Source organism: Megachile rotundata, chromosome 3 (genome assembly GCF_050947335.1).
Source record: "Megachile rotundata isolate GNS110a chromosome 3, iyMegRotu1, whole genome shotgun sequence".
Taxonomy (NCBI): Eukaryota; Metazoa; Arthropoda; class Insecta; order Hymenoptera; family Megachilidae; genus Megachile; species Megachile rotundata.
Window position 1 is genome coordinate 18,755,149 of NC_134985.1, and position 14,347 is coordinate 18,769,495.

General features: G+C 46.7%; 1 protein-coding gene across 3 annotated transcripts in view; it reads left to right on the top strand.

Annotated features, from left to right (window-relative positions):
- Positions 1-14,347, top strand: part of sowah (ankyrin repeat domain family member sosondowah) — a 108,461-nt gene that overhangs the window by 11,996 nt on the left and 82,118 nt on the right. For all 3 annotated transcript variants that reach the window (XM_076529950.1, XM_076529948.1, XM_076529949.1), the window contains 2 exons: positions 6,120-6,155; positions 6,427-6,531. In XM_076529950.1, coding sequence (XP_076386065.1) covers positions 6,120-6,155; positions 6,427-6,531 — 141 coding nt within the window. The remainder of the gene's footprint in view (positions 1-6,119; positions 6,156-6,426; positions 6,532-14,347) is intronic.

Below are 14,347 nucleotides of genomic sequence, written 5' to 3' on the forward strand. Positions count from 1 at the left end.
GATGGTTCACCGGTGACGTGTCGATAGCGTCGATTATCGGCAGAGAAGTCGTCGATTGAAACACTAACGCTTCCGACAGAGCAATCGAGCGATGACAATCGTACGATTGCCGTGCGCCAGAGTACCACGGTAAATTTATTAGTGGACGGGAATATGATCGCGCGACGCGTATTGCGGGACCGAGGTACACCGAGGAACACGATAGGTACGTACGAATATAATCCTGTCAACGATGGGTGGTCAGGGTATGGGGTGAACGAGCAGCGTCGACGTTCCATGTTCTCCATCCGGACCAAATTCGACGTGCCCGCCGCGAAAATACGAGCTACCGGTTATGAATTACTCCCGACGCCATACCAGCAGCCTCGGCTAATAATCGTCTCTATGCCGAATTTCTCCTGCGTCGTGTAATCGTTCGGTACTCCCCTTGTCGAACCTGGCCCGGCCGATCCACTTCGTATTTCAATATGAGAACTTCATTCGATATTGGTAACGGGCTCAACGACTCCATTTTAATAGGTCGAGTATTGGAATTTTGTTCGTAGCTGGATTATTTTCAGAATACAACTGCATATACTGTCATATAAGCTTATGTCTGTGGTAGCTTAATGACGTTATCGACACGACACTATTCAAGTCCACAAGTTATTCCACGGTACTTTGCTATTACTTTGCGACACTTGAGTATGTGCGAGGGAAATAGACAACTTAACGAGTAGTCTAGGTTGTACTTTCAACGAACGTCTTATTCTTTTACTTTTGAATAAAACATAGACGAGTTGCATAAAGTTGTGCACATAGTCCTTGACAATAGAGTCAAGGTGTCATCGATTACCAAGAGCCAAAGGGTGAACTGAAACAAGCTATATCCATAGGCAGTCTCGCGCTGGCATTCGGCGTGTCGAAAATCCAAACAGCGGTCTGCACTTCGGCGCGATTTCGTCCGAGTCCTGAGCTAAACCTTGGGATTATGATCTCGGACGATAGCAGCCGATGGAAATGGCGTTTAGGTAGGTGGGCAGATAGCGTAGGCATTATGGTGGTCGGTTTGGGAGGCGTCGCCGAACCGAACGCTGAATCACCCAGCGAGAGTTTTCCTGTCAGCGGCAGTACGGTCGCCACCATCCGACGAACCGCCGTGGAATTGCCTCGTACGGCCACGAAATGAATGCGCGAACGCCCATTAGGGGAATAAATCAGCCGAACGTTATCCACAGCGTCGCATAATCGATCTCGCTAATCCGGGCCTAATCGTTCGTCCGCTAGAAAACTTCCTTCCTAACGATCACCTCGTTAGAACAGTCAGGGTATATCGAGACTACGGCACGGTGTAAATGGATGATCTTGCAAGCGTCTTGTAGGTGATTCGAACCACTACGGCAAGTAAATTCGAACGGGTTCTTGAATCTGACAGTGGGATTAGATGTGGGTAGAAATGGGTAAAATATCTTCTTGGTCCTATGTTGACAATATTATGATAGTCTTGATCTAAATTCGGTCAGATGATTGCACACTGAATTGCATCTGTAGGGCTATCTTTCAAAAATTATTCTCCCGTCAGTCACTAAACACCTTGCTATCCGAGAAGTGATTTTTACAAGCTCTTGCAAATTCTTCACCCGTGCCTCGTAATGGAGGACCTTGTCGATAAAGAAGAAAGCGTTTGATTGTAATTAAATGAAACGATTCGATAAACGGTGCGCCACAGATGGCAATATAGCATATATCTCGCGGGTAATCCATAGCGTCGATAATTCCCTAAATCGTCGATAATCTTTTAAGTGGTACCCGCAAATAGCCGGTATATTAATAGTCGACCACCGCGGCCGAACATTAGCGGGCGCATTAAATGGATATCCAGCTTTAATTCGTGAAATCGATCCTCCTTTTCCCGTCCCCACCATCCGGCTTTGCGTCCACGTCGTGTGGCAGGGATAAATTCGAGGGTGCGGCGAGTCGCGAAAATGTTTGGTTAGCATTCGGCTTATTGGCCAGCGAATGTTCGTGCTCTGTTAGGCATGTATGGATGGCCCCCAGGTTATAATAAAGCTAATTCTGCGGTGCTCTTGAGGCAGCTCGTGCCGCAACATGTTTTGCCTCTCGTCCCATCCCACCTATCCTTTCTCCCTTTCTGACTCCTTTTCGCCGTTTCACCGATATCCAACCCTCCCTCCGACTCTTCATCTTCTGACTCGTTGTTACGCCGTGTCTCTCTTCTTCCGCGTGCTGGAACAACCGAATATATTTATACGCCCCTTTAGAGGGTTAGCACGCGTCCGTTTATTAAAACGTTTCGACCCTGAGAGCGACCGTACTTTTCGATGGCTCGCTTCTCATTGTCCATCTAGGAAAGAAACACTCGCCAGTCAGCACGTGTACGATTTTCGAGTGGATGTGCCGTTAATGCGATCACGTTCGCGAAATTAATTCGATTAGTAGATGTACTTGCGAGCGAGTTTCCCATCGTACAATTTCAGACGCACTACTTACCCTACGCTTCGCATGGAAATTCGTCGAAAAATGAAATCGTTTCTCGTATTCGTTCGCGCGACACTTGTATCGTCGAATGAAAGTCCAGCAGAGCGGTGGTTAAGTTATTCCAGTGCAGCGGTCGCATAATCGTAACGCTTATACGAATAAATAGCGAGTAAAAAATTAGTCTCTAGATAATATCTGAGAGGCGTTTCCGCTCAGCGTGAAGTCATGATTGTCGACGAAATTCATGGAACGAGGCTCTATACGGCTCTCTGACAAGGCGGCGTGTTACGATCGATGAAACGAGCACTCCAAGACTCCCAGTGAGGGTTGTGATCGACGCCGTAGCATTAATTAATTCCTGGTGATCTCAATTAAAATATTAATTACGAAGAAACAATGAACCTGCTGACGGGTCGAGGCGTCGATCGCGATGGACCTATCTTCTCGGTTTCTCTTTTCTTTCCCGTACTGCCTCGCCGAATGAATCGTAGCGATGCTATTACGATTACGGTCCTCCTATAAGCCTATCTGATAAGCAACGCATTTATACGGTCGAGGCTGTCGCGGCATCAACGTCGCTGACTTGTCCGTTCGTCTGTTTGGGTCGTTGCGATCAAAACCAGAACGAGCTGGTCATTTGCATATTTCTCGTGTCTCTTTCGTGGCCAATCTCATCGAATGTCTGATCGTTTAAAAAATAACAAAACCTACCGGTGACAAGGATCTTAATGTTCCGCTCGAAAGCAACGTGTCATTGACGGGTGTTATAGAAATGCAAGAAACGGAATGTTACGATGTTTATACATACTTTATGAGGAGTTATCGTCCATTGCAACTATTATCGAACGTAGTTATCGCTGTTTACAGGGTTTGTCCAATAAGTATCCGGACTGATTTTTTTCTGCTAGTTTGTTAGGTCAGGGAGCAATCTCTATTAGCTAGATCGATGCGGAAAGTTGTTATGTATAATAAAAATCTAGGTTCATTTGTTTTCCACCATTTGTTTCGTTTATATCGTGCTTGAAGTGGAAGCGTATTTAACGTTCGCGTCGAGAATCAAAATGCAACGAAACATCGAGCAGCGTTGTGCGATTAAATTTTGCGTTAAGCTAAATAAATCTGCTACGGAGACATTTAATATGATTCGTCAGGCCTACAAGGATGATTCCATGTCCAGAACGAGTGTTTTTGAGTGGCACAAAAATTTCAAAGATGGCCGTGAAGACGTTGAAGACGAGCAACGCGTTGGACGACCGTCGTCGTCCCGATCCGATACGAATGTCGACAAAGTGCGGGAAATTTTGAATTCCGATCGCCGTTTAAGCATTCGTTTAATTGCACAGGAATTAAATTTAGCGAAATCCACTGTTCATTCAACCGTAACCGACGCGACGATTTGCAAATGCACCATCACGACAACGCGCTGAGTCACACGTCGTTAATTGTGAGACAGATACTGACGCAGCATAACATCACAACACTACCCCAACCACCCTACAGTCCAGATATGGCACCCTCTGATTTTTTTTCTGTTCCCTCGCATTAAAAGAAGCCTTGAAGGACATCGTTTCGGTACGATTGAGGCGGTTCAAGCGGCTTCGACGGAGTGCCTGAACAGTCTTACGCTTGCCGACTTTCAGGAAGCGTATAAACAATGGAAAACCCGCTGTCAACGGTGTATTGATGCAGGAGGGGCATACTTTGAAGATTATTAACTCAATGTACGTATATCTTCAACGCACTTCATTTTAGGACATCAATCCGGATACTTATTGGACAAACCCTGTATAGTCCGCGAAGGAGTTTTAATGTTGCTAAACTTCGAACAGCCATGGCCTAGTTGCTTATCAAGGGGGCCTCGAGGAAGTTCAGTCTTTGATTTTTGAGATTTGAAAATTTGCATACGTAAGAATTTGGCGTTTGGAGTAATTTGAGTGTAAAGTTTAGGTACATGATTCTGCGTATCCTTATTCGTAGAATGATTAATTCTACCGAGAGGTTCAAAGTCTCGAAGAGAAGAACGAAGACAACCGAATCCATTTTGCGGCCCATCCGCGATCGGTTATTGTCGAAGCGGCCAAGCAATAACAAGCGCTTATTGAAAATACGATTGTCGAATCACTGATGTAGGATAACGTTCGGGACACGTACATAATAAAGACTATTCCGGTCGTGTGTATCGATGCATTTGCGAGGCACAACTCCGTAGAGAGTGGTCGTATAGCCCAGGAAAGCTGGGAACGTAGCTGGGCTGCACCACCTGACGCGACGGGGGGTCAGTGGTTCTCATTTGGCGCGTTCGAGGAGAAAATTGATAGGGGAACGCTCGGAGAAAAATGTCGCGGTGACACGCGAATCAGATCGACTTTGACCATCGAGCAATTTGCATTGTACGATATGGTTGACGAAGGAACATAGCCGGGGATTTAAGCGAAATTAAATTAAGCGAGGAACGCGAGCTATGCGAGCACGGTTTAAGCCGGGCCCCATTGATCGGCCTCTCGAATCACGATTTCACTTAAGGACACGCGAGCTGGTGTCGATCGATAGAGATATATCGGGGCCCGGGCTAATGATGACTCGACCGAATTCGAGAGCTCGTCCTCTTGCCTCTTCTACCCTCGTTGAAAGTAATTTACGAGGAGTCACGATTGATTCGGATACGAGTGTCGATGTGAGCACCTCGAACGAACGATGCAGCCGTGACGAGTGAAAATACAAACAGTTTAACAGGGATGAGTAGTCGTTTAGCGTTCTTGGGATCAGCCGCCCCTCGCTGTCTCTCTTCTCTGTTCCTTCTCTTTCTTTGCCTCTTCCTTGGGTTGCCACGCGAATCTAGATATAGCAATTCGTTACAAAAGATTTAGCAATTAAATGAGTCGATTGCGTTCTTAAACGTTCGGACGATACCCATTCTGTAATGATGCGTGCAACATTGGAAGCTTTCCTCGTACGGTAGAGTAACCCTCGAATTAATTTTTCGATTACAATATCATAATTATGTCTGTGATCTGCACGTTCGATCTCCTATGTATTCTCATCTCATAAGGATGTACTAAGTATGCATAAATAATTGTGAATCATCGAAGTAAAGAGTGGTAGTAAAAAATGCGCGTAAGAGCTGTCTCGTTGAAGGATGAAGCATATATGCGTTGACGTTGCAAATGGGTTAAACGGAACCATTAGCGCGATTTCACATCGGTACGAGTCGATGGAGACTGAAGGTAACAGCGCAGAGTAGACAAAGTTAGCCACAGGCCGATGAAACACTCGGTGTCCGAGCGGCGGTGGTCGACAGGGGTTGCGTAAGTTGGTCCAACCTCCTGCGGTCTTGCGTCAGAGAATCAATTATTGGATCCGTATATCAATCTGATGAGCGGGCCGCGTTCGTGGCGCGCGGCACCCCGCTGCTTTTACGCATTTTCTTCTCCCTGTTCACCCCCCTGTGGGGCGTTGGTAACCGCGGAGAGTGCACTTCTCCTCTCCGTATGGTTCAGCACCATATAGAGCGGTCGTACGAACGACCGGTTCTCCACGTTCGAGGCTTGCACGCCGATCCGTGGGTCCCGTCGTTCGTGACGTAGCCGGTAATGTTGATTTTTCGAAGTCGACTGACTCGTACTCTTTTCTTATCTCCACAGGGCGCCGACGAAGATGACAGCGCTTCCGTTGCCTCGGTAAGTTCATCATCGTCATCGTCTCTTCCGTGGATCGTGATTATCGCGCTCCCTTCGAACGGATAATTCTTTCGTCATCGGGATCGCGCGTTGCCCACGATAAATGCGCGCGATCTGGTACCGAGATCTTAATTAAAATTTCCCCTTCTAATCGAGCCACGAATCTCTGTTCTACCTCCGTTCCGTTTCGTCTCGTTTCGCGTTATCGTCCGGTGGCTGAATATCGCTGGTAACCCCTGTTAATCAAGCCAATTATTGCATCGGAAAGCAGCAACTGGACGGGAAGTCACGGGAGTGGTTGGTCAGAGCGGCGCAAGGGGATTATCAGGCATTGGCGAAATTGGCTGCGGAGGAACCTCGACTCGCCCGGCTCAAGGTAAGATATATCCTTTATCCGCTTTTGTTTCCTCGCGAATAGTATTTTATTTATTTTCAACCGACTGCTTGAAAGCACCTAACTAGGTGCTTCAAAATCCAGCAACAAAAATCGGCTTTCTTATATTCTTTTCAGTAGATAGACAATTTTAAACGAATAATGTTTGAATTAATTTTTCATCACTGATTAGAAATCTTTCAAGTCAATTCATAGTAAGGTTATTTTTTCTTAAAAATTAACCTCGGCAAAGGAACATCTTGGAGCATGCATTCTAATTTGTGAAAAAATTAACGAATTGATTTGATTTCTTTTCGGATACTTGATCCTTCAAGTTCTTGTCAGACATTCTTTTCACGAGGTACCTTACGTGTCTCGATCGCGTGCATCCGAAAGAAGACGCGTTAAAAAATGATAGATTCGCGAGCAGTTTGATCGTGTGGCCGTATGAAGGCACAGGTTTACGCGCAATGGATCTCATTGAGTTACGAGCACACCGCCTCGGGTGATAATGACAAAGGTGGCGGGCCAGAGGTTCGGAAATATAATTACGGTGTGGCTTACCGTAGGCCTGGGATCAGGCCGTTATTACACGCACGGCAGAACTTAACACCTGCGGCGTTGTAAATTCGCCGTTTTCACGCGCCACCATTGACAGGTCAATAAATCTAAGAGCCCCCGTGGCAATCAGGCAGCCGGTGTATACCAAACCGCCAATATGTGGAGCGGATCACTAGTGTCCGATAGTAACGAGTTAAGGATTATTCACACTATTGATATACCTTATACATATAATCCAGGAGATTGTCGGAGATTGGGGAAGGTCGTTGCAGATCCGCTTAGTCTTTTCTTCTGAAAGAAACTCTTAGTATTCCCAATTTTTTCAGATTATTTTTGCTTAACGAAAGATTAGAGACAAATAAATAAAAATGTCTTTGATAACTATCATGAATCTTGAAGATCTTGTCTGCAATAAAAATTGATGGATCAATAGATTTTCGAAAAGGAGGTTTCGCAAAGGGTAGATACATTATTTCCGGGAAAGAAGCGTTCGAATTATCATATGTTCATGAAAACTGTTCGCAACATGATCGTTCCCGTTAACACGGCTCGTTTTCTGGTCGAATAGTTTGAACTGGCCTTTAACGGCCGTTCGTGGAACGTAGGAGAGGAAGGAACAGGGGATGAAGCGGCTGTAAAGTGGGGATGTAGCAGGATGGCTGGAGGTGGTTTGCGAAAGGGGATGGAGGTGGCTCGACCGCACAGGGGCTGCGTGCTGAATTCATTCCGCTGGACAAGGTTGCCCCACACCCCACGCCGGCCCACGTCTGCCTCATCCCTTGGGATAAATTGGCCGAACCCGCGTGTTTGCGGATAACATCGCCGCGATATACGCTCGCCTATGGCCGCCGTACGAACGTAACCGTACAACGACGGCCCCTTTTTGCGACTGGTCTCGCGCTCCTGGAAATTGGCAACGAGCTGCGTTCCGTTTCGTTCCGTGGTCTTTTTCGCGTTCGCTCCATTCAGCGTCCTACGCAAGCCGTCTATCACGCGTAATGTTTTTGCGTGCTTCGCGGAAAAACGCGGAAAAATGTTTTAGCTAAAAATTCTGCCCTTGTTCGGACATTTGTTCGTTCTACAATTCGTATTTTTTGGTTCTATCGAAGAACTAGAGTACGGTATCCTCATCGTGGGCTTTTGGTACACCCATCGTGCATCAAATCTTAAAAATTCTGAGAGGTTTAAAAATCGGATTAGGTTATGATCCAGTAATGATTGGCTCAATGTGAGGGGTAAACGTTTCTGAACATTTGCTCTTCGTGTTCCAGTTCCAAGTATTTGTCGAATGAGAAATTTGGTGTAACCAGTGTTCAGGTGTGGTACACTGTTTGCATTCGACGTATAGGCACCCGTATATATATCTATATATTAATCCATCGATGAATATGCAACGGTCAGGTCGCTAGAATGCGAGGGCGATGGGATGCGGGAGACAAAGTGAAGCAAACGACAGGAAGGGTGTCGTTGTAGGAGGGCAAGGGACGCTAGGCATTCCAATTACTCCCCCGTTAATTAAATCAACACGGAAGCTAATCAACGTAACTCCCACTCGTCGTTCCTCTCCCGGTTGCCCGAATTTTTCTGCCGAACAAATAAATCAGACGATTGGCCGATAACCGAACGAACGGAAAAATCGTGTCTCACGGTTCGCCGCTACGAAGATGAACGCGGTGAATAATTGATAAAGAGACGATTGAACATTCGACACGAGTAGACGAATGACCCTTTTTTTCGTTTGCATCGATTAGCCATCGATACTGACCAACTCGTTCTCCGCGCTTTTGTGCGATCGTCGACAATCACGGCGCGTAGCTTTTCTTTTCTCGCGGATGCTTTACGAGCCCGTATTAAAAAGCCGTTCGCACACGTGGTCTACGTGATCGGTGCTCGAACCTCGTGGACAGCTATTGTATTCGCTGGGTCAGGTGTACACGCTCGTCGGGGTACCGTGTGCCCATTATACTTTATTAACCGACGCGTCTGGCATCGCGATTGATTCGCCTGTTCGATTTGTGCGTGCGTCCCGTTGCGATGCAAGACGGTAAACAAGTCTCTGACGCATCGCTTCGCAATCCTCGTAGTTGTTCGCACGAAATTGTTAGAATTCTTCGCGAGGCAGTCTACGAGTGGTCCGACGAATTTGATGGTTCTACATATCACCTTGAACCTCTACTATCGTTTCATTCGTTCATCGAGAACTAGTGTGATCCAATCTCCTCGACCGACAAGAGCTTCTTGTCATTAAAATAAACAGCCATTGCAGGACTTATCGACATGGAGTAATTGCAATTCAGAAAGACATTCATAATAGGAATACCAGCAACGAAATATTCCCGAAGCTATTAACAACGCGCAAAACAATTTTATTCTATATTCTCGATTTATCCTTCCACGTGTAATCTCGCTCCTTCCGCTTGTATCATCTGTTACACGACACCCTTTATATTGGCCGTTGAACAAGGCTTCAGCATCCGTTCGTGTATTTATCCGCTGGTATTGGTCGGTTTAATAACGCCAGGCAATCAGAAGGTGTTCCCTCCTACCTACTACTTCTGCATTCGCTGCCACCTCCTTCCCTATCTCGCCGATAAATAATAACCATTTGTATCGGATTCTAATTACTCGCTCTAAGCAAACAAATAAACGGCAGGTCGATGAGAAGAGCCGGACCGTGAGAGGGGCAGTTTTAATGTTATGGTGGCTGCAGGCTGATTTAAGGAGTGTGGGACCGCCCACCTCGAAGATGCATCTTCGGCTCGGCCATCGGTCCACCTGTTATGAGTGTTTCAACGCCACTGTGCGTTCTTCTTTTTTCTGATTCGCCTCTCGATACCTGTTGCCGATACAGAGCCGAGAAAAACATCGAAAATACCGTGGCGTAATTAAATTGCCACGAATAGCGATCCTCCGGTACGATCATTCGATGCGTACCACCCCGTTCAAACGATGCAGGGAACTGAGAGGACTGACTGTATACTCGTAAAGTATCGTGAGTCGAACAAAGTTATTGCAGTATTCCTAAATTTGAATTCTCAACTTTCCACATATCTAAATTAGCGTGCAGCCTATACTTGAAAATATGGATCTTAGCTAGCTCATTAGACTTTTGCGTACTACTAAAACTCCCTGCTGGGATTCTTTCTGAATTGCATTTGAATGATTTTCCCGAGCGAGATCGAATCTTCGCTAAAAAGGTCACGAGGAGAAATGCCGACGGTAGTTCGTTACCGATGGGCTATTAGCGGGCGTAACGCACGTCGTGGCAGCGTCGCAGGACTAAGTAAACCCTGGCTAACAAGGAGGCGTATCCTCTGGCCACGAATGATCTACCGATCCGTAGTTGGCATTATTTCGTTGGAAGACTCTCGTTCGGTTAGCTAGCCTTTCTTTTTTTCTTTCTTACCCTCGACCCTTGTTCTCGCTTCGACTCGCGCGTACGAACGCGCACGCATAACCGAGAGCTACCTACCTATATAGACAGACGAGATATACCTGCACCTCCTACCTACGCCCCCGAATATTAACACTCTGATTTATGCTCGTAATTATCTCTAGTTATTTTCTGAGAGGAAGGACCGGTGTATTCGCGAGAGGTTGTCTCTCGTAGCTGCCGGTGCTGCTGCCGCTGATACACAACAAATTAACTGTTTCTTCTTCCGCCTCCTCTCCTTATCCTGTTCGTTTCACGGTGTTTCTTTCTGTTTCGAGCCTAACCTTTCCTCGCCTATTTATAGGTGTCTCGTTTCCCTGCGTAATTGCCTTCTTATTATATTGGACGATGCCCCCGATGCAGAAGACGGTAGCAACGGGAACGTTAGACCGCGTTCGGTTCGGCTCGAATTCAGCTCGCGGGTGATCATTTATCCTCACCAGAGAGACTCGCCAAACGACCTGTCGCCCCTTTGTGCCTCCTGCACGCTTTGAAGACACTGAGAAATATATTTCCAGCTCTGCCCGCGATTATTACGTACGCCTCGTCTGTCGGTAATTAGCACTGCCTCGTTTCACGGTCCCATGAATACTGGCCTTTCAACGTTCTATCCTCGGGATAACCGATTTGCCTACCCGTTTCAAGGTTTCTTCTTGTGACTCCGTTTCCATCGTGTTACGGAGACACCGAGGAAGTTAGGAGCTGATAGTGGATCAGCAAGGTTCACATTTTATGGAGCAGGCTGGGTGTCGCAGATCGGATGCGCCAAGCTGGCGTCATCTTCCTTCGGCATCTTCTCTCGTGCTCGTCGTTCCTTCTTCGAAATCCTCGACTTTCGCTTCTCCTCGTTTCACTGTCCTTCTAGGATTTCATTTTTCCTTCGCTATTTGTCACTTGTCTGTACCCTTACATCCCTGAATTTCTATATTGCCGAATTCCTGTATCCCCAAATCCGTACGCGTTCGAATTCCTGTATCGCCAGATCCTCGTTTCGGATACGTATTAAATCATCGGTCCAACTCTCACAGTCGGCAATCTTCATTTCTCACAAATTCCAGTAATAATAAGAATCAAGTTGAACCGCGGAAGCATCGAGTAGCATTCGAAGAATCTCCCCGTGCACGGGCCATGACGGAACTCTGTTCCTGGTGATTGATGTCGCGTTACGGGTATGGGTAATGCTCTCGTGTGCGTGTACGAGCACGTACACGCGAGTTTTGCACGCACGAGCGGAGTCAGTCGATCCTCGTTTACCCGTAATTTTGCCGCGCCTTGAGCGAGGAGCTTCGGAGAAATTATGCGAGTAATAACGAGGAACGACGAAACGTCGGCTCGGTATCTGGCCGCGAAATCGTTCGTGACGGTCGGTCGTCGATCGTGGGGCCGGTGTGCGTCGAGAAGAAGAAGTAGTCGAGCGTATTCCGTGGCGAAGCAAGAGGAGGAATAAATAAAAAAGAAAAAAAAAATAAGAAAAGTAGAAGGGCGTTTGCCATCGCTCGGAATACACGCGTTTACGTATACATCGTGGTTGGATCGGTGACTGCTTGTTCGCACTGTGCAACGCTAATTAGCTTCAAGACCGATGGCTATCTGTCCGGCCACATGTCCCTTAAAGTGGCGAGCTGAAACATCCGGTACGCCCTTTCCGTTCGGAAACTTGGCCGGTTCCTTGGACGTGTATACATAGGAATCCAATGGGCACTCGAAGAACCAACACCGACCCCACTTCTGGTTTCGTTACCCTCGTCCTCTTCATTACGTTGTATCAGTTAGCGACTGGTTGTCAAACAAACGACCTGCAAATGCGAGTTGCGGCATCGAGAGACTGCCTTTAGGCTCACCGCTCGTATCGATGCGTGACAACAGCTGTACGCTTTAAAATTCATAAAATACCCGTGCTACCCGTATTCCGATAATTATGCTCGCATGTAACGTCAAATTATCGAGCGATGTCCCTTTCCTTCGAGTCTCGCCCCACTCTTTCCTGTCCCACTCGCTTTTCGACTTTAGGATTCACGCTCGTCAAATTCTCCTCCCCGAAAGATCGTTACTTACTACTACAATCACGTTCTTCGATAAAGAATAATTCACGCGTGCTCTATTTTGCATTTTTTCAAAATTTTATTCCACCTCGTGGCACCTGATTGATACTCATTTTACACGGCCCCGAGGTACGACTTGAACCGTCATGAAGAACTTTCATTTCCAAGGATCGCATAATTTAACAGATCATTTAACGAACGGTACATTCGCCCGTCTGACGTTCCGAGAACAGTGCATATGTTAGGACAATTAAAGACTGGCACGATAGGCAGTTCAACTAATTCCGTTCGTTCGATTCGTTTGCTACGTCGAGGATCAAACGTGTTTCGACGATGTGGGCTCGTAATTATTCCTGACGACTGTGGCTAATCATGGTTGCAAAGTAGGCGTACGTAGAGCAGGTTCGTAAGAGAATGATCGATCGACACGATTGTGACTTCAAACGTGATTAGAATTCGACCGACCTCTCCGCGCGAGTAATTATAATAAAACGGTATCTATTTTCTGGCCGCGCAATTTAACGAGTCAGAAAGGTTTTCGTGTTCCGCAATCGACTCTCTTAACGACCCAGTCGAAACAAAACCTGAACTCTTAGGCCCGGTGTAATGTCCTAAGCCTCGCCTACTTATACAAATCCTTTTCCGCAAATATTTGTCGAACCTTTTTTCGCTTTATCTATGAATCTAGTACCGATTACCCTGGTTCGGATAAGTATCCAGGGTGCAAATTGAGAATAGTATCCCACCGCGAAACCGTAACTATCCGTGTAAACCAGATCTCGCTAGGAGGCAAAATTCTTGAAAAAAATTAGCTTCAGTTTTTAGGCGACGCGTTCTCTAATTACCGTGGACAGCGCACGGACCGAGGCATCCGAAAATGGCGTTGCGGTCGCGTAATTAGAGTCTAAACTCGATTTAGCGCGACGACGACGCGTCAGGGGTATACACGGCGATTCGGTGCTGAAGGCTGCCGGTACAAATGACAAAAACTGCCGACGCTGACACTGAAATATCAACGTCGACTCACGAATTCATCAGGTCGTACCGTCCTCGGCTTGCTTCCTCGTGAATGTCGCCACGTGTGCTCTCTCCAAGAGAATTCCCGAAGAACTCGCGTGTAGCATCGTTTACCCCGGTCACGGACCGTGCTTCTCTCGCTTTGTACGAACTAGACAGACGATTTAACGTTCTTTGCCCTGATCCTATCAGTTACGACGTACAGGAGTGAGTTATTAATAAAACTCGTTCGTAGTCTTGTTAACAATGGGCTAATTAAAAGGTTTAAACAATTGCGCCGGTCGATAGAAGCTCAACTGAACCACTACGAAGATTTTGTGTTCGTACATGTATATGTTTTATACATGTACGTAAAACACGAGTTATCGTAAATGTTTCTTACACGTGTATTAATATAACACGCATGTATAGAGATGTGTATGAATTTGAATGGAATTGAAAAGTTGAATTCAGTACTGTTGGTTTTGTGCATTTCTGTAAGTCGCGAGCGCGGAACGACAGAAGAGGAGCCATCTTGTCGATGACCATCAAAATGGTGGATTTGACGAGAGTAGGAAGCGGGTTCCGACGGGTTCTCCGCATCCTCGATCGCGCGTCGAGCAGAGCGGGCGTAGCGTGTACGAACTACAAACAATGGCTTTCTTTCCACGCGAAAAACGTGATACAACTGTAAAGTAACAAATATCTCAACGTAGATCGACACGCGATCCGTCCGTCTGCTTAGGGCACACACCACCGGCTTCTTACACACCGAACGTTCTCCCGC